This window comes from Rhinoderma darwinii, chromosome 7 (assembly GCF_050947455.1).
Source record: "Rhinoderma darwinii isolate aRhiDar2 chromosome 7, aRhiDar2.hap1, whole genome shotgun sequence".
In the NCBI taxonomy this organism is placed as follows: domain Eukaryota; kingdom Metazoa; phylum Chordata; class Amphibia; order Anura; family Rhinodermatidae; genus Rhinoderma; species Rhinoderma darwinii.
In genome coordinates this window covers 56,087,643-56,114,859 of record NC_134693.1, presented here as the reverse complement: position 1 = coordinate 56,114,859, position 27,217 = coordinate 56,087,643, and the positions used below count along the sequence as shown (strand labels likewise).

Below are 27,217 nucleotides of genomic sequence, written 5' to 3'. Positions count from 1 at the left end.
CCCTTCATAGTCCCATGTGTTCTGTTGAATTTTCCAGGCTAGCTTTGCCTGCCCCTCTGGACATACAAAGGCGTTCAGAATAGAAGTTTCCAAAACACAGTTTGGGCATGGTATAAAAGGAGACTGATTGGCGACAGAGAATTTTAAAGGGGTTTTACAATGAGAGACATTTATGACATATCCACAGGATGTCATAAAAGTCAGATAGATACGGGTCCCACACCTATCTCCAGAACGGGGCCCCCTATACCCCGTTCAGCCACTCTGTGTTGCGGCTGAATCAGGTGAATTCCAACCATGAAAAAGGTTATATGGTCGTGAGAAAAAAAAACAGCATCGTTGATGTTATGGAATTACTTGTTGTGCAATTCCCAAAAGGCTACTGGAGACTGTCGGGAGAAAGCATGCAAATAAAACCGCAACCCCAAATCCATCACAACTCTGATCGACAGAATCTAAGGCAACTCTGAGGTATTCGCCAGAGCCCACCGCAAGGCAGGATGGTTTTTGCTGCATAGAACCCAGGTTGTTCTAACAGAGTTCAGTGTTGGGTAAGGGGTGCAATGCAGGCTATACCTGAACAGGTAAACAGACAGCCAGAGGGTAGACAGAAAGTTCCAAATCAGCAAGCAAGTGGATAACAGCTATAGCAGAGGTCAGAACCAGCCAGGAGCAGAAAGTCCAAATCAGAGAGCAAGGGGATAATCCAGAGGCAAGCCGAGGTCGGTTTCAGGAAGTCCAGAAGTCTAGGGCACAGGGTAAGTGAGAGCTTGATCACAACACCTAAGTAAGGAGGAATTTCACAAGCAAAGAACGAGGGAGGAGGCCAGGTATAAATACCCCATCTAGCCATGATTAAGAACGCAGGAAGCGTTTGAAACGCGTAGGCTCTGCCAATTTTCTCACATCTCTCCTAAGCACTCTAGGACATCATTCAGATTGATCCTAATTTTAAAAATATTTTCATTAAACTTGGAGCCAGTTCCTTTTTATTCACAGCAACGCTGGATCCACTCTGCTCTGTTTTTCTACTGTCTACACATCGCGTGCCGACACGAGGATCCGTGCGGTGACCAAAGTGCAAAGTCCACACACAAAAGGTGAGCTGGAGGTTACGTCTCCCCCTCTTTTCTATAAATACCCCACCCTCCACCTCACAGGAAGAAGACAGAGAAGTGGGATTGGCTCAGGTAGTAAACAGGAGTATCAGTACTCCTAGCGATCTTAAAGACACAGACGCTTCCTAAGAGCTGAGCTACACTGTTTCCGCAAGTCCCAAAGAACTGAATGGTAGTTATAGACACAGTATAGCTCCCATGCTACGCTGCTTCCATAACTGCCAAGCACTACTTTGGGAATTACAGAAACAGCGTAGCTCAGCGAGCTACGCTGTTTTCGTAACTCTCGACCGTATAACCAGGAAGTGGACGGGAGGCAGAGAGATCAGACAAAGCTAGGTTTAGGGGCCCCATTCTAGAGATACTGTAGGTGCGGATCCCAGGAGGTGGAACCCGCATCTATCTGATCAGAATTTTAAAAATGACGAATGTCGGCCAAAGTTACAAGAAAAAACACACTATTTAAATGCACTTAGTCTTACCTGTTGCATTGCAAGTTTCAGCATTGAAAGGCAGCACCTTCACATACTTGTCATTAGATCCTGTAGCAAGGAGCTGCCCACAGGGGCTCCAGGCCACACAGTAAATGGACCCTTTGTGGTGTTTGTTCCTCTTAAATCGAACTGCTGGCTGTATGGGGCTGTTTGGGACACTAAAACAAAAGTAATATATCTATGGAAAGCTGTACACCAATCACTAATGCACATGGCCTCTGTAAGTCATCCGATGCAATGTCACTTACTGCACAAACGTATTTTAAGATCCTTTACCTGGTTGTATCCAAGGCCTCTGGGTAAGCACAAACTCTAAGCGTTTTGGAATTGGATCCAACAGCATAAAGTGACCCACTAGGGTGAAATGCTACAGCCCGAACTGCTTGTGTATCCTCCAGGGTTGTGAGGCAGGTAAACTGCTGCTTTGATTTTCCATCTGGCTGTTAATGTAACAAAATGGGAATTGTAAAACTTGATGGCAAGAGTCTATGTGCTAATCTTGAAAGTAAACTGCACATTTTAAAGAGGAAACAAAACCAAAGAATACACTTAAAATGCTGTAAACAAATCCATGTGCTTTGCTATCACTGATCTGGACAAACCACACACAAAAAAAAAAAAAAAAAAAGATTTTCAAAACAAATTTCACTAGTTATTCAAATTACTTACATAAAATAATATTTCTTTCTACTAAATCCAAACAAAACGAAACTGTAGCAATATTGAAAGTCTTACATGATAAAAAAAAAAAAATGGCAGCTTATATAGTGAACTATGAAGTATGCAAGTATAATGCATAACTGACCATACACCACAGTGTAAAACATGTATTATGTAGACCAATCCCATTATGAAGATCCCGTTCAAACTGTGTTTTTTTCCTTCCGTGGGAGGTATACTTTAGGAGGACTCCCAACATAAACCTCAGATGGAAGGCTGCAACATATCCCACTGCAAAAGCATACAGTAGGATATGCTCCCCGATCAGAGCGCTACCGAAAGCGTTGTGCCCGGAGAAGCTACTGATGTCACTGTCCATATATGGACAGTGATGTCAGGAGATTTACGATGCCAGAGTCCCCGGCCAGAGCATCGTAAGCGCTCTTGCTGCAAACTCTACCTATATCCCCCCACGACCTCAAGAACTTTAAAGAGGCTCTGTCACCAGATTCTCACATCCCTATCTCCTATTTCATGTGATCGGCGCTGCAATGTAGATAACAGTAACGTTTTTTTTTTAAAAACTTTCATTTTTGGCCAAGTTATGAGCTATTTTATATATAGCAAATGAGGTTTGAAATGGACAATTGGGCGTTTTTTTTTCCGTTATGTCCAACTGGGCGTGTATTGTGTTTTTAACTGAGCGTGTTTACGTGTATGACACTGACCAATCAGTGACCAGTCGGCGTCATACACTCCTCTCCATTCATTTACACAGCAGCGATGTGCAGCCACATAAACAGAGATTAACGTTACTGCAGTGTCCTGATAATGAATACACATGATCATCCAGCCTGGACGTCATGTGTATTCAGAATCCTGACACTTCGGACTCTTTTCTTTGAGATTTCTAGCAAGGGAAACGAAATCTCGCGAGATTACGGAGGTAAACGAGATTTAGTTTCACTTGCTGGAAATCTCACAGAAAAGATTCAGAAGTGTCAGGATTCTGAATACACATGACGTCCAGGCTGGATGATCATCTGTATTCATTATCAGGACACTTGATTAACGTTAATCTCTGTTTATGTGGCTGCACATCGCTGCTGTGTAAATGAATGGAGAGGAGTGTATGATGCTGACTGGTCACTGATTGGTCAGCGTCATACACGTAAACACGCCCAGTTAAAAACACAATACACGCCCAGTTGGACATAACGAAAAAGGCAGTTGCACACGACCGAGTGCCACTCGGGCCGTTTTTCACAGCATCCAAGTGGCACCCGATAGTTTTAGTGAAAACGGACCTGACTTTCCGATCTGTGGAAAGATGGGACATGTCCTATCTTTCCACGGACGGGACGCTGCCGGCACACACTGTCGTGTGCATGAGGCAGAAGGGGCTCTATACCTAGCTGGCTGCTGAGCGTGGGAGAAGAGTCCACACTCCACTCCTGTGTGGTCTGCACCGGGTCTGGCTATATGCTTTTTATTTAGTGCTCTTATTTATATTTTCATTGGAAAGCCCTCTCATGGCTAAATAAAAAAATATAACCTGGATGATCACAGCACGGCTGCTCTGGTTTAGGAACTGTGCATCCACCAGCAGCAAAGTCACAAGGCTGCCTTGATGTAGAGTATCATATGCTAGTAAGTATCCAGACATAAGCCTATCAAACGCATGCTAAAACAATACTCTTCTGGGATAATGTACCATTGCCCCAAAGAAACATTCCTATACCTTTGTTTGGGTACACAAAGAAGATATATGTCAGAAAATTTGTGAAAAGGTCATGTTAACAAATCTATACATATTTTTTTTATTGTTAACCTCTCACCTCTGAACTTTTCCTTGCTCCAGCCATTAAGAGTTCTTCAGGGTTTTGCTGATCCTTTTCACTGTAAGGAAAAATAAGGCAAAAGGTTACACATATGGGCTAAATAAATGTATACTGCCAAGACAAAAAAAAAAACACAACAAACATTTCATTTCTCTTCTAAAAACATTCCCTTTAACCCCTTAATGACCAGCTGAATGTTTCCGTTTTTGCCTCCCTGACTTTCAGCAGCCATAACTTTTATTTTTTCATTGACGTGGTTGTATGAGGCCTTGTTTTATGGGGGTGAAATAGTATTTTTTTTTACGGCGTGAATATAGGGAAAAGTGATTCTCGGCAGTTTTTCTTGTTTATTTTTTTTATCTCGTTCACGTTTCACGCTAAATAACCTGTTAAATTAATTCTTCAGGTTACTACCGTCGTGTAGATGCCTAATATGTGTAGGTTTTTTGTGTTCATGTAACTTAGGGGCAAAAAATATATATATTTTATGCAAAATAATGACAATTTTTTGTTTACTTTTATTTTTAATCCCATTAAGGGATAACTTTACTTAAAACTTTATTTTTTACTTATAATGTATTCACATACTCCTGTATGGTAATACATTACACTATGTCACTTTGACACAGGCTGCTGTTAGGGCAGCACATAGTGTGCCCGAACAGCAGGCAAACTGGACAGCAAGGGGTCCTTTCTAGGTCCCCAGGGCTGACTGCAGAGGGATTCCCAGGATTTAATCATGTCACCAGGTTTCTGATGACGAGATCAAAGAGGGGAGCTCCCTTTGATCTTGCCGCGGTCAAGTATCGCAGCAATCAGAGGGTTAAACAGCTGGGGTTGGAATGTTTTACGACCCCAGCTGTATTTACCAGGCTGCTCTAAGATCAGGAGCTGTAAGTTACAGCTCCTGCTTAGAGGAGGAGCGCTCATCAGCTTCTTCTATAGCGACGCCAAAAGGCGTCACTGTAGACGAAGCACCTGCACCACCTGCCGTCAAAAGACGGTGGGCGGTCATTAAGGAGTTAAGTATTGAAAAACCTTATACGTGCAATGAAAGCTTTAACTTCCAAGTCAAAAGAGAAATATAATAATACAATATTGGAATTATCCAAGGTTTTTTGGCCAAAGATGAAGTTCCACTGTGTGACAACATTCCCCAACCAGCCGCTCTGGAGCCACATCTGGCAATTCATTCCACTGCATGGAGATCCCTGTCTGTTGGCAGCTTAAAATACCATTATGTACCAATGACACTCTGGAGACTAGAAAAATCGACCTTGGCAACCAGGTTTCTCTCTCTGTCCTTCATGCATTCAGCGGCCAAATACAGGAAGCTAAATGAAGCAGTTGGCCACCGGCTGCACGACTGTAGAGCACTGCCAGTGGAGGGCGCTTTAAGAGTGTGTTTGGAAGGGGAGAACATGGGTGAACCTTGCGGTGGCTACTGGGAGGGCTAGACCTTGTGTAACTTCGGAGGGTGGTGGTCTGGAAAGAGTCTTGCTGTGAGTACTGGACAAGTAAGGAAGGAGCGCTGCTGTGAGTACTGGGGAAGTAGGGTCTCCACTGACAACTGGAGAAGTGGAAGGAACAGTGGGGAACATCATTTTACTGCTAAATGGGCAAGGGGGCTACTCCAAAGGAAGCTCCATTCTGACTACTGGGAGCAAAACCTCGAGTGACATTTAAGACCAGGCGCCCACATCCCCTGATGGATCGTTTTTGTGCATTAACTGCTCCTCAACCAGGTTGTGAATTCCAGGCCCTATAGCGTTGTGATTTTTTGATCCCAGGCCTGTTACAGTATCAAAGGAACTTGTTAATCGCCATTGATATGGTTCTGACCCTGGTGCCAAGCAAGAACCATATAAGTGACTGCTTCTGTGGAAAGCTGCAGTGTAGCAGTATCTCATCATACATGAAGGACATTAACATTTTTAACTAACCCTATGATACCAAACACCGGAGACTCTTCTGGGAAAGGTATTTGGGCATCAGCTTCTCGTTTCCTAGGGGTGCTTGTACTTATGCTCTGTCCATCAGGCTGCTGATTTCTGGGTAGGGAAGAAGTAACTGCAGGTGAAGGCCCATTTGTGGTAGGCGAGCTGCTGTCTCTGGGCCCATTGTGTGGATGGCTCTTTGTCTGAATTTCTTCACTTAGAGGCTCCATCCCGACATTTAACTCGCCAAGCTTTCTGATAGACCTAAAAGGGAATAGGAGGACAAAAACAAATGCTAAATATACAAAGTAATACAGTTATATGGCTGCTGAGAACCTCCTTCAGCGTTTAAAAAGGCATGTAAAAAAACTTTTTGGTGGTGTTTTTTTTATGTTGTACATGCATTTTTTTAAGTCTTATAGAGAAGCCTATGGAAAAGGCTCTCTCATATTTTACTATAGACTTCAAAGCAGCATGTGTCTGCAGGATTTGTAGGCAATAAAAACGCTGTTAAAAACACTGAGGTGAGTAAATGGTGGGTAGATTTACTAATGCGGTCTAAGATTTAGGTAGTATGCACTTAGACCAGGCAGTCAGAAGATGCATGCTGTATGATAAATTAGGCGCATCTTGCTAGATATCTTTCCCTTATACCAGCTCTGGATTGGCTTAGTTTACACCAGTTTGATGTGCCAAATATTTTGATGCAATTGTGTAACATTTAAGCCACACCCTATTCCATTTGACCTAGTCTCCTTTTCTTCTACCTATTGTCAGACAAGGTGCAAAAAGTGTGTCCAAAACGGATAATAAATGTGGCACACAGCGTGAGTGCCAAAATTATGGCTGAATTTCAATAGTAAATCCTCCCCAGTGTGTGAATCCAGACTGAAGGCCATTTTACACCGGCCGGTGCAGGGAGCGCTGGATAGGGACGAGCGGTCGTTACTCCGATCACTTGTCCCCATACATTATTATCGTGTCGGCAGTGTGTCTCCATGTTTACACAGGGAGATGCGCTGCCGACAACGATAATCTTTTTTTAAAACGATACGACCAGCAGACGATCGAGCGTCTGCTTGTTCATCTGCTGATCGTTCCCCTTTTTACACAGCGCAATTATCGGCAACGAGCGTTATATGAACGCTCGTCTGCCCGATAATCGTCCTGTGTAAAACCCCCTTTAATCAGAGAGTGATTTAGTGACAGCACTATTGTACTGCTAGAGGACTATATAAGGTAGATAGTCAGGATAGTAATATTATACACACAGAGAAGACTTTGCATGCTTCTCCCCTATCACTCCTTGGTCTCTGGGCAGGATCTATACTCCATTACTGCCTGCAGACTGTAATAATCTATGACATTTCTCTTCCAATTAACGCTTATTTATTTAATCTGCCATAAAGCATGTACTATCTATGCGGACCATACAGGAAGGAAGTGTGCATCTTCAATATGGCCTACCCTAGAAAAGCTTATTTTTTCTCTTCTAAATACTTACATCTAATTAATAAAACATCTCCTTTAAGTAAAAAAAGAAGAGCCCATTTTGTCTTAAAGGGGTTTGTCTCACATCTCCTGTACAACGTAAAGAAGTCATGCTTGGACCTAAACACACCACAAATAAAAGTTATTCTTTATGTAAATTAACAAAACTATGTAGGATAAATTTCCTTTAAAAGGGAACCCGTCAGCAAGTTTGATCCATCAAAACTGCTGACAGCGCTATATGCAAAGTGGGGAGTGCAGCGTAACGATACCCGTGTTGTCGGTCATGCAAGTTGCATGACCTAGAATATTGGATTTTTGTGCTCACCGTAAAATCCCTCCCTCGTTTAATTCATTGGGGGACGCAGCACCATCGGTATAGGTTCTTGCCACTAGGAAGCCGACACTAGGTAGGAAAAGTCTTGGCTCAACCCAGACAAGCCATAGTCTTTTCACAGACACTAGCTAAAGGGCCTGTTCACATCACCGTTCGCTTTCCGTTCTGGGGTTCCGTCAGAGGTTTCCGTCGGGTGAACCCCGCAACGGAAAGTGAAAGTGACAGCACAGCTTCCGTTTCAGTCACCATTGATCTCAATGGTGACGGAAACATCGCTAATGGTTTCCGTTCGTCACCATTCCGGCTGGCTTCCGGTTTTCCTACGGAATCAATAGCGGAGTCGACTACGCTATTGATTCCGTCGGAAAACCATAAACCAGCCGGAATGGTGACTAACGGAAGCCATTAGCGAGGTTTCCGTTGTCATTGAGATCAATGGTGACTGAAACGGAAACTGTGCTGTCACTTTCACTTTCCGTTGCGGGGTTCACCCGACGGAACCCCGGAACAGAAATGAACGGTGATGTGAACTGGCCCTCACTTTCACTTTCCGTTGTGGGGTTCACCCGAAGGAAACCTCCGACGGAACCCCGGAACGGAAAGTCAACGGTGATGTGAGCAGACCTAACTTAGTTTGTACAGAAGCAATAGGAGAAGACAAAAAACAACAACAACAACATGTCCACGGTCCTAGGAGTAAACCAAACAAACAGGACAACAAGTCCCGAGCATGGAAAAAACTAAAAAGCCAGATAGATGCAGACTAACCCTTTTACTACGTCAAGACACGGCAGACCCCACTCCCTCGGATGAGATGGGGAGGAACAAAATGAAGGAATAAAAACCCTCTTCATTGATGTGAAAGGCAGAGACCAATTTTGGGAGAAAAGAAAGGACAGAACACCACTTTATCTGTATGGCTGACCAGAAAAGAAGAAGACTTGCAGGAAAAATCAGCTAGTTCCAAAACTCATCTGATGGAGGTAAGGGCCACTACGGAGCTATCCAGGAAAAGAGACGCAACAAAGTTTCTCTCAAGGGTTCGAAGGGAGCTGTCTAAAGGGCCCCAAGACCAAATTAACATCCCAAGGCTCAGTGGGATATCTCAAGGGAGAAACATGAGTCACCTCTTGCAAAAAAAGCCTTTAACTTGGAGCAAAAAGCCAACGTTCACTAAAAAGCATATACAGCGCAGAGACCTGACCCTTAAAGGAAGATAAGCCAAACTCCTGTTCAAGACCTGATTGAAGGCAGGACAAGATTCTAGGTGTAGGACATACCATGGGATGGAAACTGCCTTGCTCACCATCATCGGAAATAAGCTTTTCATGTACACTGCTACACTTTGGCTCACTGACTTTCCTGCTATTCTGCATAGTTTGAATTGCTGGTTCAGAGAGACCGTGTTCTCTTGGAAACCACAGCTTCAACAGCCGCACCTTGTGAAGTAAAGTGGGGTTAAATAGCAGACCTTGGGAAAGGAGGTCGGGTCGTAGTGGAAGACGCAAGGTGAGTACCGGAGCAGAATGACCAGGTCAGCGAATCAAACCCAGTAAAGACCGTGCGCCACAAACAGGATCGCGGGAACGCCCCCCAACTTTATACTTTTGAGGAAGGGAAGAGATACAGAAGAGCGAAACTCTCCCAAGGGGTGAATACAGCATCCACTAGTGCCCTGGGATCACATGCCATGGCCACGTAGGCTGAAACCTTGAGACGAGACGCAAAGCGATCCACGTCTGGGGTCTGGCAGACCTGAAGGAAGACGTCTGGGTAAAAGACCATTGCTCTGGATCTAGTCGTTCCCAAAAGAGAAAGTCTGCGGCCCAACTGTTCACTCCCGGCATGTGGATGGACGACAGAGCAGGCACATGATTCTCTGCCTGGATGAGGATCCAAGAGGATTCCGCCCGACTCCTGGTGCCGCCTTGGTGAGCCTAAAACTGCTCCCACCCTGATAGTCTGGCATCCGTTGAGAGGACTAGCCAATGGAATAAAAGGAAGGACTGTACCTGTTGGATGGCCGGCGGTGTCTCCCACTAAAGCAACTCCTGATGAACCGAGAGGACAGGAAAATAAACTAGTCCAGTCTGCCCTGGCACTTGTCCCATCACGAGAGGATCACCCCTTGTTGTGCCCTTTTATGGAATTACTGAAAAGATCAACATCACCCTGCCCAGCACCCGCATGCAAAAGCGGATGGAAGAGGGAGTGTCCTGGCGAAGGAGAGCCACCTTGGCTGGTATACCCTTGGTCGAGTCCACCGTGAGATTGACTTTGGCTGTCTGTTGAGGATAATTCCCAGAATCTCCATGCGCTGAGCTAGGACAAAAGTGGACTTCTCCCTGTTCACGATCCACACGTGTCTAGAGTGATGTTCAGTAAGAAAAGATCGTCTTCCCTAGAGTGTGCTTTAACTAAGAGCGGTGATGCGTCATGAGAGACACCAGGACCTTGGTGGAGACCATTGCAGCTGTGGCAAGCCCGTATAGAAGGGCGACAAACTGGAAATGCTGAGAACGGACAGTGAAACCAAGGAAACAGTAGTGGGCCCTTGTGACAGGGATATGGAAGTATATTAATTTAAAATCACTGAAAAAAAAAAACAACTTACTCACAATGGCAGATGCACGCACCAATGGCTTTTTTCAGTGATTTTAAATTAATATTGCTCACATTTTGGATATGGAGGTATACATCGCAAATGTCAACAGAAGAGAGGTACTCTCCTTGTTCTAGAAATGTGACCACTAACCACAAGGATTCCATGCGAAACCTCCACGAACAAATCAATTCAACTCCATCAGACCCAGGATGTATCTGACAGGCCAGTCTTTTTTGGGACTGTGGATAGAATTCAAGTAGAATCCTTGGAACTGGGATAACTTCCTGGAGGAGAAGAACATGAACAAGCTAAAAAAAAAAATAAGATAACAAAAGCGCGATTCGAGGCGCAAGGCGGAGTCGACAGAAAAAACAACCGGAGGGAAAAAAAAAAAAAAAGGTTGAGAATTTTTTCATTTCCCCTGTTAAAACAACTTGTCGAACCATATCTCCTTAACTCCGATAGCCAATAAGGCGGAGGAAGGTCATATGACCAAAACGGGGCAGGATGAACAGCCGTGGAACTTGCGGTCTAGGTCTATAACAAGCCAGGGGCTAGACTTGTAATTTCTGCCGTGGCGTTGTCAGAACGAGCACAGGACCACTGCAGAGAAGGCAGCAGCAGTACAAAAAATGGTTGCCAGTGGGTTTCCCTAGTCAGGTGGTCCCCTCCCTAATAAAATATAGCCCCTTCTCCATAAACAAGGTTTCCAGAGGGGATGGGAGGGGTGTTTAGCTCCTAAGAGGGAAAGTACACTCAGACCTTGCAACAAGGATTCTTACTTCAGGTCCTATTACCCGTCCCGTCCTGGGCCGTGTAAACGAGCGCCAATTAATGAGACATCTCGTTGATTGGCGCTTGTTTGCTCCTTTTACAAGGAGCTAGTATGGGTATGAGCGCTCGTTACTCCGGTTGCTCGTCCCCATACTTTATTATAATGTCCTGCCGACAACCATAATATTTAACTTTTTTTAAAACAATATGATCAGCAGATGAACGAGTGGCAACAAGTATTCTATGAACGATCGTTTGCCCTATAATTGGCCAGTGTAAAAGGGCCTTTACTCTCCTAAACTTCGGGTGTGCACAGGATCACCTATTCTGTAAACTTTCATACATAATTGTGTTACTGGCACTCCAACTGCGGATGCAGACAATAAATTAGGTGGCCAGCAGTTACGGAAAATCAGTGCAGTGAACTGCCTGGTTTCCCGACACCTGCAGGGGGTTAACTAGGCTAGAGACCTACCTAGTGTCAGCCTTCTAGTGGCAGGGGCCTATACCGATAGTGCTGTATCCCCCAATAATATTTACAAGAAATCTATGTTTGAATGCCCCTGGAGCTGAGATCGCAAGTACCACGGAGGTAGGTCTCTTCATGTTTAGTGTACTGGACTCTCTGCACTGATCACTGCCAGCGCCTCTAAGTGACAATCTGGCGATAGCTAGACCCGTAAATCAGATCATAAAGTGCCACTTGAGAACACAGCGCTTGGGACATTAAAATGTAGATTTTTTTCCCTTGAATAGTGCCCATCAGTTAACCATACCTATTAAGAAACTGTTCTGTGAGGTTTTGGGGATGTTCAGATTCCTCTATTTGGTTGACTCCCCCCTCAAACAACATTTGTTGATAGAGCTGCCTTTGCTGCTCCTTCTGTTCCAGGTGCTGCTGGTAACGCAACTTCTGCCGGTAATATTCTTCAAACTGTTCTGTAGAGTCCCGGAGCTGAAATACAATCACAGCCAAATCTAAAGTTTGCAAAAGTTGCTGTTGTTATTCTATGAAACAATAGCAAATGAAGAAGACTGCAATTTTTGGGGGACTTTTAAATCAAATAAATTTTTTAGAAAGTATAACTCACTCAAAATTGTAAACAGAAATAATTGCAGAAATATTACAGGTCAAATGATTGAAGGAGTTGTCGGATTTAAAAAATAAAATAAACTAATAATAATAATGCCCTTTTACAGTATTATGAATCAATAGAGAGGGCCGTCTTTCAGAACACTTTATCTACACAAAGTATTTCTGAAAGACATTTCATTATCTTGTTCTGCCACATGTGCAATAAATCCGAAAATAAAATGGGTGCGGTTAAACAGCTTGTAACAGTCGCCCCACAATGTATTATACTGGCATACATGATGAGGTGGCATGTGCCTAGTATGTTGTGAGCTGTGCAATGTTATGTACTGTGTGCAATTTTGATAAATTTGAAGGAATTCATTCTTAAAGAGGCTCTGTCACCAGATTTTGCAACCCCTATCTGCTATTGCAGCAGATCGGCGCTGAAATGTAGATTACAGTAACGTTTTTATTTTAAAAAAACGAGCATTTTTGGCCAAGTTATGACCATTTTTGTATTTATGCAAATGAGGCTTGCAAAAGTCCAACTGGGCGTGTATTATGTGTGTACATCGGGGCGTGTTTACTTCTTTTACTAGCTGGGCGTTCTGACGAGAAGTATCATCCACTTCTCTTCACAACGCCCAGCTTCTGGCAGTGCAGACACACAGCGCGTTCTCGAGAGATCACGCTGTGACGTCACTCACTTCCTGCCCCAGGTCCTGCATCGTGTCGGACGAGCGAGGACACATCGGCACCAGAGGCTACATTTGATTCTGCAGCAGCATCGGCGTTTGCAGGTAAGTCGATGTAGCTACTTACCTGCAAACGCTGATGCTGCTGCAGAATCAACTGTAGCCTCTGGTGCCGATGTGGCCGACACGATGCAGGACCTGGGGCAGGAAGTGAGTGACGTCACAGCGTGATCTCTCGAGAACACGGCTGTGTCTGCACTGCCAGAAGCTGGGCGTTCTGAAGAGAAGTGGATGATACTTCTCGTCAGAACGCCCAGCTAGTAAAAGAAGTAAACACGCCCCGATGTACACACATAATACACGCCCAGTTGGACTTTTGCAAGCCTCATTTGCATAAATACAAAAATGGTCATAACTTGGCCAAAAATGCTCGTTTTTTTAAAATAAAAACGTTACTGTAATCTACATTGCAGCGCCGATCTGCTGCAATAGGAGATAGGGGTTGCAAAATCTGGTGACAGAGCCTCTTTAAATTGCTGATAGCCTGGTCCAGGGACACCATTACAGGACTATGGCAGAAAAAGGATAGTTATCCCTCATTTAGAATAGTATGCCATAAAACAGTATTTTTTAGGATTTATACTCCTCTTTAGACTTTTGTCTAGTCACTGATACTCTATTTTTCAGTTTAATAAAAAAATATATACATCATAAGCACATCAGAATCTGCATTACATTAAAAAAAACAAAATAAAAACAACTCATGTACACACACTTCTGGCTGCACACATGTGCCATGCCATTATATTATACACCAACTCATTTAATCCTTTGGCAGATTTGAACATACATGTACAGTACATCCAAACGTACTGTGAGTTAAGGAATGTATGTTCAAATGCACCCCCGGACAGAGCTGAGCCGCCAGCGGGTTTACGGTCATACATGAAAGCCCATTAGGCCATGCCTAATAGATTGTGTGTCAGTGATACATAGACAGACAATATTGCTTTGGAATACTAAGCATGTCAAGTGAAATTAAGTTAAATAATGTTTAATGGGAAAATAAATCCCCCCCCCCCCAAAAAAAATGTAACAAAAATTGAACCCCCTTTTTTCATTAAATGATTTTTTTCTTTTTTGTTTAAAAAGAGTTCAACATAAAAAAAATAAAAATAGGTATTTGGTACCCACAGTGACCGGTAAAGTTCAAAGGGCTTGTCCAGGCACGGGTGCCGGATGTTATGCAGGGTATGCAGTATTCGGAGCTGGAACCAGATGGCTCCGACTACTGCATAGTGGTCGTGCTGCAGAACAGAAACTCTGCTCCTATTCACTTGAATAGGAGCAGTACTGCAGCTCGGCCGCTATTCAGTGACCAGAGCCATTTGCTTCTGGCACGGACATCAGGTGCCTGGAGGCAGCCAAAACAGCTGATCGTTGCAGGGTCTGGGTGTCAGACCCCCACTGATCATCTACTAATGACCTATCCTGTTTATACCTTTTATTTATACGGGCTTCTTTTTTAAAAGGAATGATCCAAGACAGCATTAAAACGCGTCTAGCTAGTGAGACAACCAGCATACCACCATCTATACCTATCATTTGCTTACATGCACATTCTATTTTTTTGTATTTCAAGTCCTCCAGGACTTCTGCTTCCATCATTATGGATCCGACTAAGAAAAACAGTGCAATCGCTTGGCACCACAAGTCCCAGTATATCCAACTTTTATGATGGCGATTGCGTACTAATAACACCAAGTGGCACCAAGCGCAACTACAGTGCCTTGCAAAAGTATCCCCTCCTTGGTGTTTTCCGGTTTTGTTACATTACAACCAACCTGGAATTAAAATGGGTTTTAAATTTGTTTTTATGTAATGGACCTGACAAAAATATTCCGAATTGTTACAGCAGAATGAAAGGAAATACCTTGTTTAAAAAAAAGCTAATAAAATAACTAAAAACTGAGAAGTTAGGATTGCATATGTATGCACAACCTTTGCTATGAACCCCCTAAGGGTGTATTTAACATGCTGCGGTTTTGCCGTCTGTCCAAAAACCACACCGGAAAATGCTTTTTTACCGCAAATTTGCTAAATGTTTTGGTGCAGTTTTCAGTCGTGCGGCAAAGCCGCACAGTGTGAATACACCCTAAATAAAGTCTGGTCAAACCAATTAACTTCAAGTCACATAATTAGTTGACTAAGGTCTTCCTATGTGCAATCAAAGTGTCACATGATGTCAGTATAAATTCATCGGTTCTGAAAAGCCCCTGAGTCTGCAAAACCACAGAGCAAGCAACATGAAGACCATGGAGCTCTCCAAACAGGTCAGGGACAAAGTTGTGGAGAAGTATAGATAGGGTTTGGGTTCTAAAAAAATAATAATTTTGAACATCTGCCTGAGCACCACTAAATCCATTATAATAATAATGGAAAGAATATGGCACAACAACAAACCTAAGAAGAGAAAGCTGCCCACTAAAACTCACAGAATGGGCAAGGAGGGCATCAGTCAGAGATTCAACAAAGACACCATCAATAATACTCAGATATCCACAGTGGACATGGAAGTATCTGTCCATAGGACCACTATGAGCCGTACACTCCACAGAGTGGGACTTTATGGAAGAGGGGCCAGAAAATTGCCATTGGTTAAAAGAAAAACATGAGAGAACACATTTTGGGTTTGGCAAATAGCATGTTGCAGACTCCCCAAACACATGGAAGAAGGTTCTCCGGTCAGACGAGACTGAAATGTAACTTTTTGGCCATTATGGGAAACACCGTGTGGCGCAAACTAAACGCTTTCCATCACCCCATTTCCACAGTGAAGCATGGTGGCGGCAGCATCATGCTGTGGGGATGCTGATCAGCAAGGACTGGAAAACTGGTCAGGGTTGAAGGAAAGATACGGCCAGTAAATACAGGGCAATTCTTGAGGAAAATCTATTTCAGTCTGCCAGATCAGAGACGGAAGTTCACCTTCCAGCAGGACAAGGACCCTAAACAGACTGCTAAAGCTACATTGGAGGGGTTTAGGGGGAAACATTTAAAATGTCTTGGAATGGCCTAGTCAAAGCCCAGACCTCAATCCAATTTACAATCTGTGGCACGACTTGAAGACTGCTGTACCCAAATGCAACCCATCGAACTTAAAAAGGCTGGAGCCGTTTTGGCTGGAAGAACGGGCGAAAATACCAGTGTCTAGATGTGCTAAGCGAATAGAGACATACCCCAAGAAACTTGTGAATACTTATGCACATTAAAAGTTCTCTTTAGTTACCCAAATTTTTTGTCTTAATTATCAATTGTGCCATAGTAAATTAATATTTTGCACCTTCAAAGTGGTATGTATGTTACGTAAATTAAATAGTACAAAGCCCCCCAAATCCATTTTAATTCAAGGATGTAATGCAACAAAATAGGATAAACACTGAAGAGGGGGCAGGGTGGTGTTGAGTACTTCGGCAAGGCACTCTAACTTGCATTACGGCGTATTGCCCAGAATTAAAACTGGTTTAAAGTCTCGGACACTGCAGATGGTGGGCATACCATGAAGACTATTCTGTCGATGGGCAGACCTGAACAAGTCAAGCATGCTGGATTGGTCAACACGCAGACGCAAGGTACCAAACCAGAAATTCTACGGTCACTATGCATGGCTATTTCTTACTAAAGTGTAACTTTGCCATAATCAGTAAGGATAGTGGATGATGTGGCTTGTTCCAACAACCAATACAACTAGTATAAAACATGGCATAGGCAACTATTCACTACGATGGTACAGTTGTATGCTGCGATGGCCCGCATCTTTTCTAGAACGATTTTTCAGATACTTGGTATTTTAGTAGTACATTTTTTTTTTATTAGTTGGTGGTCACCATGGAAACTAATGATTGTCGTCTATTATAATTTGAATAACCGTACTGTGATTCTACATATGATATTTTCCCACAAGAATAAGACGTCTTGGGAGCCAGTGTTTTGCAATATTTTTCATTTGAATTTTTGTGTATACCAAAAATCCCTTTCACCAGTGCACTCGACGCCTTAGCCACCATTTTTAATGTTTTCGTCAGCTCTCCATATATACACACACATTTTTTTTTACAAATTATTTATACTGCACGCTGCATGGATTTGCTTCTTTCCCATCACACCCCCCAAAAAAAAACTTCTCAAAGTTAAAACAGTAAATTACAAGTATCCCAAAATTGTAGCAATAAACAAAAATTCATCCCACAAAAAACAACCCCCATAAAGTTATGGCTCTTGGAATGAGACAATGAAAAAGCAAAACAAATTGCTTGGACCTGACGGCCCAAAATAGGCTAGTCCTTAAGGGGTTAAGATTCTCTAAGTACTTAGAGTAATGAAATCCCCCTGCAAGGAAAAAATTACCTCATCTCTCTCTGGTTTTATTGGCTCTTCACATGCTGCCGCTGCTTGAAAATCGTTCTCGTTCTCGGGGCTGATGTTTTGGCACAATGTCTCACTACTGCCCGGAATATCTTTATCCTGTGGAGTTTCACTTCTGTTACAATAATAAGAGTTAGATTATATTTGCTGGATATTCCAATAGTTGATTCTGCGAAAAGGAGATATTCGGTGACAGGGGTATTCCATTTTTCTTTTTAATTTGTTTATAGAATAGAAAATCATAGAAGTTTCTAATAAATCTGAAATAAAATTCTGCTTGCATCGCATACCATACCAGTGCAGTAGGTGAATTTCTCTGTACAGTAGAATAGTATAGAGCAAATATCAGTCCTGTGTAGTGTATTAATGGGCTAACTGAATAGAACAAAACATGGCGTCAGTCATCTGACCCCCTGGGATTCAGTTAGCAACCGGGTATAAAACACAGGACATGTGCCGTGTCAATACGCAGGATGCATCCATGGCCTACTGAACTGGACTGTCTTAGGACTAATTCTTACTATTTATTGCAACTTCTTCACGGCCTGTTTTTACTTGTATAATATGTTTGCTTGTCTCTATGTAATGCTGTCATGTTGTTAATAAAGTTTACTTAAAAACAAAAAAAACATTCACACAGATGCTTCTCAATAAACTACTATTCACCTGTTACACACCTGGACAGTGTCCTAAATAATCTGCTGCAAACAACTAAACATGGCGAAACAATCACATGACCAGCACGTGTTAAGTGACCCGACGTGTCCTATGTCATAACTTTGTTACCAACGGAATGCCAGTGGTCACATCACTAATGCCTGTTCAGCCCCATTGGATGCACTACACATGACGGACTCATGGGCTATGCCACTCTATGGCACAGTCAGTGGGGAAAATATACTAAGACTAGCGTGTCACATGCCAGTCTTCAACCAATTTTCGTCAGCAGAAAATTCACTAAATATATCAAGAGGTGCACACCTCTTCATATATTTGAAAAATCTGACTGTTTGTGCCACATAAACGCAAATCAAGCCTAGTAAAAGCAGGCATAGGTTTGCGACATAAGTTACGCCAGTTTTAGGCGTAAATTATGGTACATTTTTTTCTGGCTGGGGCCCCGCCCCTTAGGCTAAACCATGCCCCCTTTCTCACGCCTTTCGAAAAGAGGCAAAAAAAATAAAAAAGTTGCAAATGTTAACGCAAATTTGAGACTTTTTTTTTTCACCAGAAAGCGGACATAAACCGGTTGATAAAATCCGCTCAGTATATTAGGAAATTCTGTTCTATAAATAAATACATTGCAAAAAATAAAAACCAAGGAATGTAAAGATCCAAATGCAGATTTTTCACTTTATCTGCTGAATGTCTGCTTCAAGCATCACATACTCAATACTATAATATTCTCTTACACCAATTCTGAAATGTCCACTTCCTTCAGAACATTATTCATCCTCTTAGGCCTTATTCACAAAGCCGTGTTCAGTGCATGAGATATGGACCGTAGGTCGGCTGCATTTGCTGGACCGAACACAGTTCAGGGAGCCGGCATTCATGACGCTGAGAGTCACTGCCTCCCCGTGGCACTACCGTCCCGTACTGAAACCACGATTACAGTGTGGGACAGTATTCCCACGAGGAGGCAGAGACACCAGAGGTCCAGCTCACTGAACTGTGTTTGGTCTGGGAAATGCGTCCAACACACGGTCCTTATCTCATGGACCGAACACAGCCGTGTGAATAAGGCCTTAAGATTAATGGTTGCAATTATGCTGCCCCTTTTTATCCCTTTCCTTCTTAGACCTTTTACAATTTTTAGATCTCAAGACTAGTGGGAGTGGCTATTATTATTTAAAGCACCTGCTCACTCTCCTTCATCAGCGTTTCTGACCTGGCTGTGTCCATTTGTAAGTATGGCCTTTTTCGGTGTTTTTGTATATGTCCCCTTGTTTTTATAAATTTTTAGATCTGTTCTACCTCAGTCATATATCTTTTTGTGAATTATAATCTCTGAAAAGTGATCGATGTTAAAAAAAACAAACAAAAAAAACCAAAACACAATCACAGAGACTTATTTCAGTGGTTCAGTGCACACAGAGACACTTTCCATAGGTAACAAAGAAGCCTAAAAATAAATTTTTACCAATTCATAGTCTAATAAATGTGGAATTACATTTTAATTGAGAATCATACTGAAGAGGAAGAGATTTATTTAAATATTTTGTCTAATGGTGTACCCTTCACATACCAGTATCAAGACACTTTAGGACCCACACTGCTCCTTCCTATCAACGTAGCCACGGGTACAATGGAGACATCGTATACCATGTCTTGTCCACAGAGAATTGTGAATCAGCTATGGTCCTGACGGAAAAGTCTTTTTTTTTTTTTTTCTTAGGGATTCAAAATTTAAATATGATAGTATTGCAATATTAGTAAATAATCGTATATGTTTATTGGTGGTGTGGTCGATGCTGGTAAATGTTTACAGATTCACTAAACTTCATGCAAAATACCTTTCAGAAGACTCTTCGTAGATACTGTGGCAGTCCGAGCTCTCCAACATTAAGCTACGGGTGAGGTTTTGCACTCCAGGGTAATGGAAGTTAGCAAATGAATGAGACATTGGTGACGTTTTACTGCCAGGCTCAACTGTTCTTTTCTCATGGCCACTCAGCCCACACGTGAGACCATCCAAGGCTGGGTTCAACGAGCGTGACATGTATGCGTCGGCAGACTGCGGCCGTCTCATAGGCGAGGATGGGTACGGAGAGAGTTTGCTGATCAGTGGGGTGAGAAGGTCTGCATAGCCAGCTTTGCTGGGCTTCATTAGCTTGTCAACATGAATACTCAATGTCTTTTGTTCAAAAGCACAAGAAAATACACTAGGAGGCAAATTCTGAAGCCATGATAAGAGACTTAAGTCAAGATCATCACACCCATTACCACAAAGAAGGTCTATTCCTAGTAGGACCTCGCTTTCTGTAATCTCCTCTCCAGTGGCCTTACTCTGGCAGAACTCAACACAACATTCATACAGAAGGCCCTTCATGACGAGTTGGAACAAGCGGTTATTACTGGCTTTGAAGCCGGCCTCACTTAGTTTCCGATCAGCAGGAATAAACTCCGCTACCATAGAACAGGACTCTTCGAAGCAGTGCACACGAGCTGTGCTTGGATTCCAGTCCTTAAACTCTGCATGGTTCGTGAGCCTTGGTAGGGTTAGCAAAAGACATAACTTGCTGTAATCGTCCTTCGAGGAGCAGAACTCTTCCAGGGCATGGAGACACTTCACAGCTTCCTGCATTGTAAATTCCAGCTGCAGTAAAACAAAACATTATAATAAAAAAAAACAAAAAAAAAAACAAACTTAATTCTGGTTCACTCAAATCTGTTCCAATTTAATTATGATGGGTCCTTTCAACCATTATAAGAGCACAGATCATCATTTTATTTTAACCCTGCAGCACAGGACTAAAGCACACGAAGAAAGCTCATCATTTACAATAAGCTTACGACATTGTAGTTTAAGGTACGCTGTTATGATCGACAGATTTCTTTTGATATGGAGCACACGCACGCTTATCAATATATACCAGTAATGTAACGTAGTATTACAAGTCTACAGAAGTTTCAGGTTTCTTCCTCCAGTTACCCGTCTGTTGCATTACTTAGTCATGTTTTTCCGTCTCTCTGGGTCTCATTTTTAAAGTGTAACTAAGCGTTCAACAAACTTCTGACATGTCAGAAGTTTTGATTGGTGGGGGTCCGAGCACAGAGACCCCCAACAATTGCTAAAACGAAACGGCAGAAGCATTCGTGTGAGCGCTCAGCCGCTTCGGTTTGGCTTTTTCCAGAATGCCGATGTATCGGAGTACGGGCTCATAGACTTTCTATTCAGCCCGTACTCCGATACATTGATTTCCAGAAAAAGCCGAACATACACGAAGCAGATGAGCACTCACACGAGCACTTCTGCCACTTCGTTATAGCGATTGGTGGAGGTCTCTGTGCTCGGACCCCCACCAATCAAAACTTCTGACATGTCAGAAGTTTGTTGAACGTTTAGTTACACTTTAAAAATGAGACCCAGAGAGACGGAAAAACATGACTAAGTAATGCAACAGACGGGTAACTGGAGGAAGAAACCTGATCACTGGAAAGATGTTAGGCTGGAAACTTAAGTTCCCTGCAGATGTCATAACTGTACTCCATGTAGCAGCCTCTAAAAGCTAAAGCTGGCCATTGACAAAGATCTAGTTCTGATTTGATCAGCGTTTTTGTTATTTTCACTATTGGGACCTTGGTAGGTCTAACAATCCTACATGTGTATTTTCTTCACAGACAGCTGATTAAGGCCCTGGGCTCCACAGCGACTCTTAGGATCACAGAAGATTCACAGGTTACCTCAATGTTTTTCTAGCTGGGGGTGGGGGTTTCTGTGGACTTCCAACTATTTCAAGAACTCCAACAATGTCAAAATTGTTGTGATGATTGCTTGACTTTTTCTGCCAAATGGAAACACTGAGATTGCAATAACCCGCAGTTTTACTGCAACTAAAAGTCGCCACGGAGCCCTAGCCTAGAAGCTATAATTGTAGTGCTGGTCTGTAATAATTTAAAGGGCTTGTCCCACCACAAAAACGTATCCCATATCCACAGGATAGGTTATAAGTGTTTGATCGCTGGGGATCCCACCGATCAAGAGAATGGGGGTCCTGAGTCCCCTTATGAACGGAGAAGCGGGTCACACATGTGCACTGCCGCTCCATTCATGCTCTATGGGACTGCCGGAGATAGCCGAGTACAGTGCCATAGTCTCACATAATAATATGTTTAGGACTTTTTTTGCTTTTAATTTTTGTGAACACTCTCCAATACTGATTGTTGTACCAATGCATACATTACACATGAGGCAGCAAGTGAGATGCAAAAAAACAAAAAACTAAACACACATTTTCATCAAATACCTCAGCTAAATTTTAGCACAAATTTTTTATTTATCAGATTCTGAAGAAAACAGGGGTAGGAGTTTACAATTTCATATTTTTTTCTAATAGAACATTGCATAAAGAATAAAAGCAAATGGTGAAGAAAGGGAAAAACAGGTTTCCCAAGGGCAGCTCTAGGATAAACCTACATTCTCAACTAATTTATATCTTACATGCTGCGGCTCCTCTTCTGCTGACATTGCATTGTTCACACACAGCGCTTCCAAAAACTTCTGCTTTAGAACTATGTACCGGAACCTAAAAAGATCAAAACATCCGTATGTGTATATATCCTCACACTGTCAAATATAAACTTAACAATACATAATAATAATACACAAAATTATTAGATCCTACTATTGCTAATATTTAATCAGATGCGAGTGTGTATTTTCTAATTTACATGTAGAATACGAAATCATACAGTTTTCTAACATGGACGTATTAGAAGTTCTGCAGTACCAGTTTAGTAGCCCCTGTCTCTTCACAGCAGAATGGTATAGCCAACAAATAAGTCCTGTGTAATACATCCATAGGCTAACTGAATATGACTAAACATGGCGTCAGCCGTGTGAACGCACGCACGCACGCACACACACAAAATGTTATCACTAACATTCAGCTAGCAATAGGGTTACATGACAAACAAGTGTTGGAGCAACATTTCATGGGCTAAGTAAATTGGACGACTGGTGGAACAATGATAACCAACTGAATCACTGCGCCTGTATTCACGGTATCTAGAGGATTTTAAAAAATGGCCGCCTGTCTCTGGGGGATGTTGTCATGGTGTGAATTAAGTTAACTTCAAATAAAAAGCACACACACACAATACACAGAGGAGACAATTGGAAGAATGTAAGGCCTCACACGCACACCTCCGTGTCTGCCGCTGAACGGCCGCTAATGATGGTTCCGTGAATCATGGACCGCACACGGAAGGCTTCCGTGTGCAGTATGTTGTTTCACGGACCAAATCAATGCAAAGGCCGAGACTGTTCCGTCAAAAATGGGTAGGAGTAGGACCTGCCCTATTTTTGATGGAACGGTCGCACGGTTCCATTAAAACAACGGAAGTGTGCATGGCCCTAAGAGCTGCTCCTCACAGACACGGACAGACATGATGATGAGATGTTGCTGTAGGTAGAAATACTTTATAACTTCTGCTCCTCAATAATGAACTGTTACCTGAATGCCAGGGGTCACATGATGTGTGGGTGGAGGGTCACATGATGTGTGGGTGGAGGGTCACATGATGTGTGGGTGGAGGGTCACATGATGTGTGGGTGGAGGGTCACATGACTAACGCCATATTAGGTCCATTCAGTTATCCTATGGATGCATTGCTATAGACTAATCTGTGGGCTATAACCACTGTTATAAGAAAGAATTTCTAACACATGTATATTAGAAAATTTTATGAGTTCCTGTTCTATAAGTAAATGAATTAATAAAAAAAAGAAAACGTGGACAACCCCTTTAAGTAATGCTAAACTACACGAGAGCACACACACACATACATATATATATATATATATATATATATATATATATATATATATATATATATATATATATATATATATATACACACACACACAATCCCGATCAACCATTTATTTATTTTACCTATTTAAATTACCTTTTTCTGTCAAATTTGTCCATACACTCAAGTGGTTGGATAAACTGAAGCACTTCATCCCACTGACCATCAAGGATCAATTGCCTGTGGGTTATCAAAGAGAAGAAAATTGCCAGACAGCTGTGACAGATTACATTACCATTTACCACCCTTAACTCTCTCTTTATTATATGAAATAATGCTCGCTCTATGTATTGGTACTGCCATGTACATTCTGTTTGATTATTCTTTAGACTTAACATTTTAGGCCCAGTCCACGTAGAAACTGCGCCAAAAAACATCAGAAATCGCCTCCCATTGAAATCAATGAGCGGAAAAAAAAACACTCGTGGGAAAAAAAGCAATATGCCCTCTTTCTTCAGGCGTTTCCGTCTCTGACCTCCCATTGACAACAATGGGAGGCAGAGAAAGAGATTTTCGCTGCGTTTTTGCCTGCAGCCAAAAAACGCAGTGAAAAACACGGCACAAAAACGTGGCAAAAAGAGTGCAGGCAGGTCAAAATCTGCCTCAAAATTCCTGAAGGGATTTTGAGGGAGATTTTTCTGCCTGCAAAAAACTCCATGTGAACATACCCTTATTTTAAAGAGGACCCGTAATCTCTCCTGACATGTATATATTAGTAAACACTTGTATTTCCCATGAAATACCAATTCTGGAACATATTTTCTTAAACCGCTGCGTTGGGTCTTTCCTCTGGTATTCCGCCAAGAAATTTATGAATAAATTGTCAACTGACTCCTTGTCAAAGGGGCGTGTCCCTACACACTGACTGTCAGCACTGATTGGACATTGTCAGTCTGTGTATGAACACACCCCCAACTGGTAACACCCAATTGTCAATTTATTCATACACTTATAGGAGGAATAATAGAGGAACGACAACGCAGAGTTATAAGAAAATATGTTCCAGAATTGTTATTTCACGGGGAATACAAGTATTTACTAAACAGACCTGTCAGAAGAAGTGACAGATCCTCTTTAAGAACGTACACCTCCCTGATAATTCAGTTTAAAACAGAGGCAGGGGGTCAATATCGACTAATTTTCCAATAGGGTTCACAGAACTGATAACTGGAAGACAATGGTGTATGCAGCTAGAATGGGAGGAAGAGATTTACTATGCTTTATGGATTCTTAAGATAAAAAGGGAGGATAAAAAAGAGAAAAAAAAAAAGAAAAAAAAAGAAAAAAAGAAAAAAAAGAAAAAAAAAAAGAGAAAAAAAAAGAGAAAAAAAGAGAAAAAAACGGCGCTCCTCTAAGGTGATATCGTTCTGGTATTTGTAAGATATTGAGTAACTTAATGAATGGAGCTCACCTTGGTGAGTTGTGCAATGTCGCCAGCACAACTTAACTTTGTAGCTTGTACATGCTTGATCACACTGTGCTTGCCTCTGGAGCCATAACCGCATGGGGTGAATTCGTGTCAGGAACTCCTCTCCTTGCGGTTTTGAAGTAATGCAGATTAGGAAGAAAAAGCTGCTCCTCTGAACGGGCGCTCAGGTGTGGATTGTACTGATATCTTCACAAAATCGTCAGGGTGTATTTTCAACGATTTTATTATTAAAAAAGAACAATATAAAATTTGATTGCTGCAACGCGTTTCAACCACGCACTGTGGTCTTCATCAGGCATATAAATTTGGTTACAATACATCATCTTATATACTTGTATCATATGCTTCACTTCCAGGTTAAACTGGCAAGGTGAAGGTTCATCATGGGTGTTTCAGCACAGGTGTGTGTATGTTTTTTCCTCAGACTGATTTTCTCTTAATTGCTATTTCTCCTCTTTTCTACCTTTTAACCAACTATTTTCTGCCAAATGGTAGATATTCTTAGCTTTAGTGTAAAAGAGGATTGATTTTTTGTATACATACATATATATATATATACATACACACATATATATATATATATATATATATATATATATATACACATGTCCACATGCAGGTGACCGTATATTTCAAAGAAATCATCATCGTCCGCGTATTCTCGCCGCTGACAGACAGTGTGAGTGCTCTTAGTTTCTTTGATAATTGTGTTTATTCTTTTTGATAGTTTTGATGCTATCCTTTATTCTAACTAAGATAATTGTATTACTGGTAAAAAATGCTTCTAGTTTCATTGCTGTTCGTTTGAATCTAATTGTCGGGAGCCAGGCGCTCCTGTTTTTTATGTATATATATATATATTTAATTTTAAGAAGAGAAATATTCCCATTATTATTTATTCTTTGTAGGTGTATCACACTCAATCTTATCCTATCATTTTTAATACAGATGTCATTGTATTTTAATAGATCGTTCACACTACACTTGATCAATTTTTTCATTGAGTCCGTTTGGGCTCAAGGTCCCAAATTTAAATATCCAGAAGGACTCCCTTTTATTCAGGGTAGAGATTCTGTTGTGTGTTTTAACATTTACTTGTTCGATTGGGGAAATTTTTATTTTAGAAAAATCAGATGAATGGTTATATAGTAAATGCCTTGATAAGCTATGTTTGAGAAAACCGTTTTTTGCATTAAAGCGGTGACCATTTAATCTCTTTCTTAGTGTCTGGGTTGTTCTTCCAATATATTGCAATCCGCACTCACATTCAATCATATAAATTACATAATCAGTTTCACAGTTCATATAAGTATTAATTTCAAATATTTCTTGTGTTACATTTGATGTAACTTGAGTTTTTCCTTTGTTAATATTAAAACAACACAAACAGTTTCTTTTTCCACATTTATGGATCCCTGCCGGTTTATAATAATGATCTTGGGTAGAGGTGGGGATATTCGTTTTCAACCTACTAGGTGCTAATATATTTTTAATAGTTCTCCCCCGACGGAATGTTATCCCTGGTTTTATAGGGATAATTTTATTTAAAATCGGATCGTTTAAAAGTACATTCCAGTGTTTTTGCAATGCACTTCTAATAACATTATGATCTTTATTAAATGTTGTAATAAAATTGTTTGAATGTCTTTTCTTTAAAATATCTTTGTTATGTGCTATATGTACTTTTTCTACAAGGCATGCTTCTTGAGATGTATCTAAATTTTTTTGATACGCATGTTTAAGGAGATCTTGAGGATATTTTTTCTCCTCAAACTTTGCTTTGAGGATTTTGGATTGTT

At 41.7% G+C, this 27,217-nt stretch overlaps 1 protein-coding gene across 3 annotated transcripts in view; it reads right to left on the bottom strand.

The window, feature by feature from the left end:
* WDR47 (WD repeat domain 47) overlaps window positions 1–27,217 on the bottom strand; it is a 57,513-nt gene that overhangs the window by 11,640 nt on the left and 18,656 nt on the right. For all 3 annotated transcript variants that reach the window (XM_075833397.1, XM_075833396.1, XM_075833398.1), the window contains exons 3-11: window positions 24,086–24,169; window positions 22,617–22,701; window positions 19,969–20,771; window positions 17,435–17,567; window positions 12,034–12,212; window positions 6,057–6,314; window positions 4,111–4,171; window positions 1,889–2,052; window positions 1,601–1,770 (exon numbers count right to left, since the gene is read on the bottom strand). In XM_075833397.1, coding sequence (XP_075689512.1) covers window positions 1,601–1,770; window positions 1,889–2,052; window positions 4,111–4,171; window positions 6,057–6,314; window positions 12,034–12,212; window positions 17,435–17,567; window positions 19,969–20,771; window positions 22,617–22,701; window positions 24,086–24,169 — 1,937 coding nt within the window. The remainder of the gene's footprint in view (window positions 1–1,600; window positions 1,771–1,888; window positions 2,053–4,110; window positions 4,172–6,056; window positions 6,315–12,033; window positions 12,213–17,434; window positions 17,568–19,968; window positions 20,772–22,616; window positions 22,702–24,085; window positions 24,170–27,217) is intronic.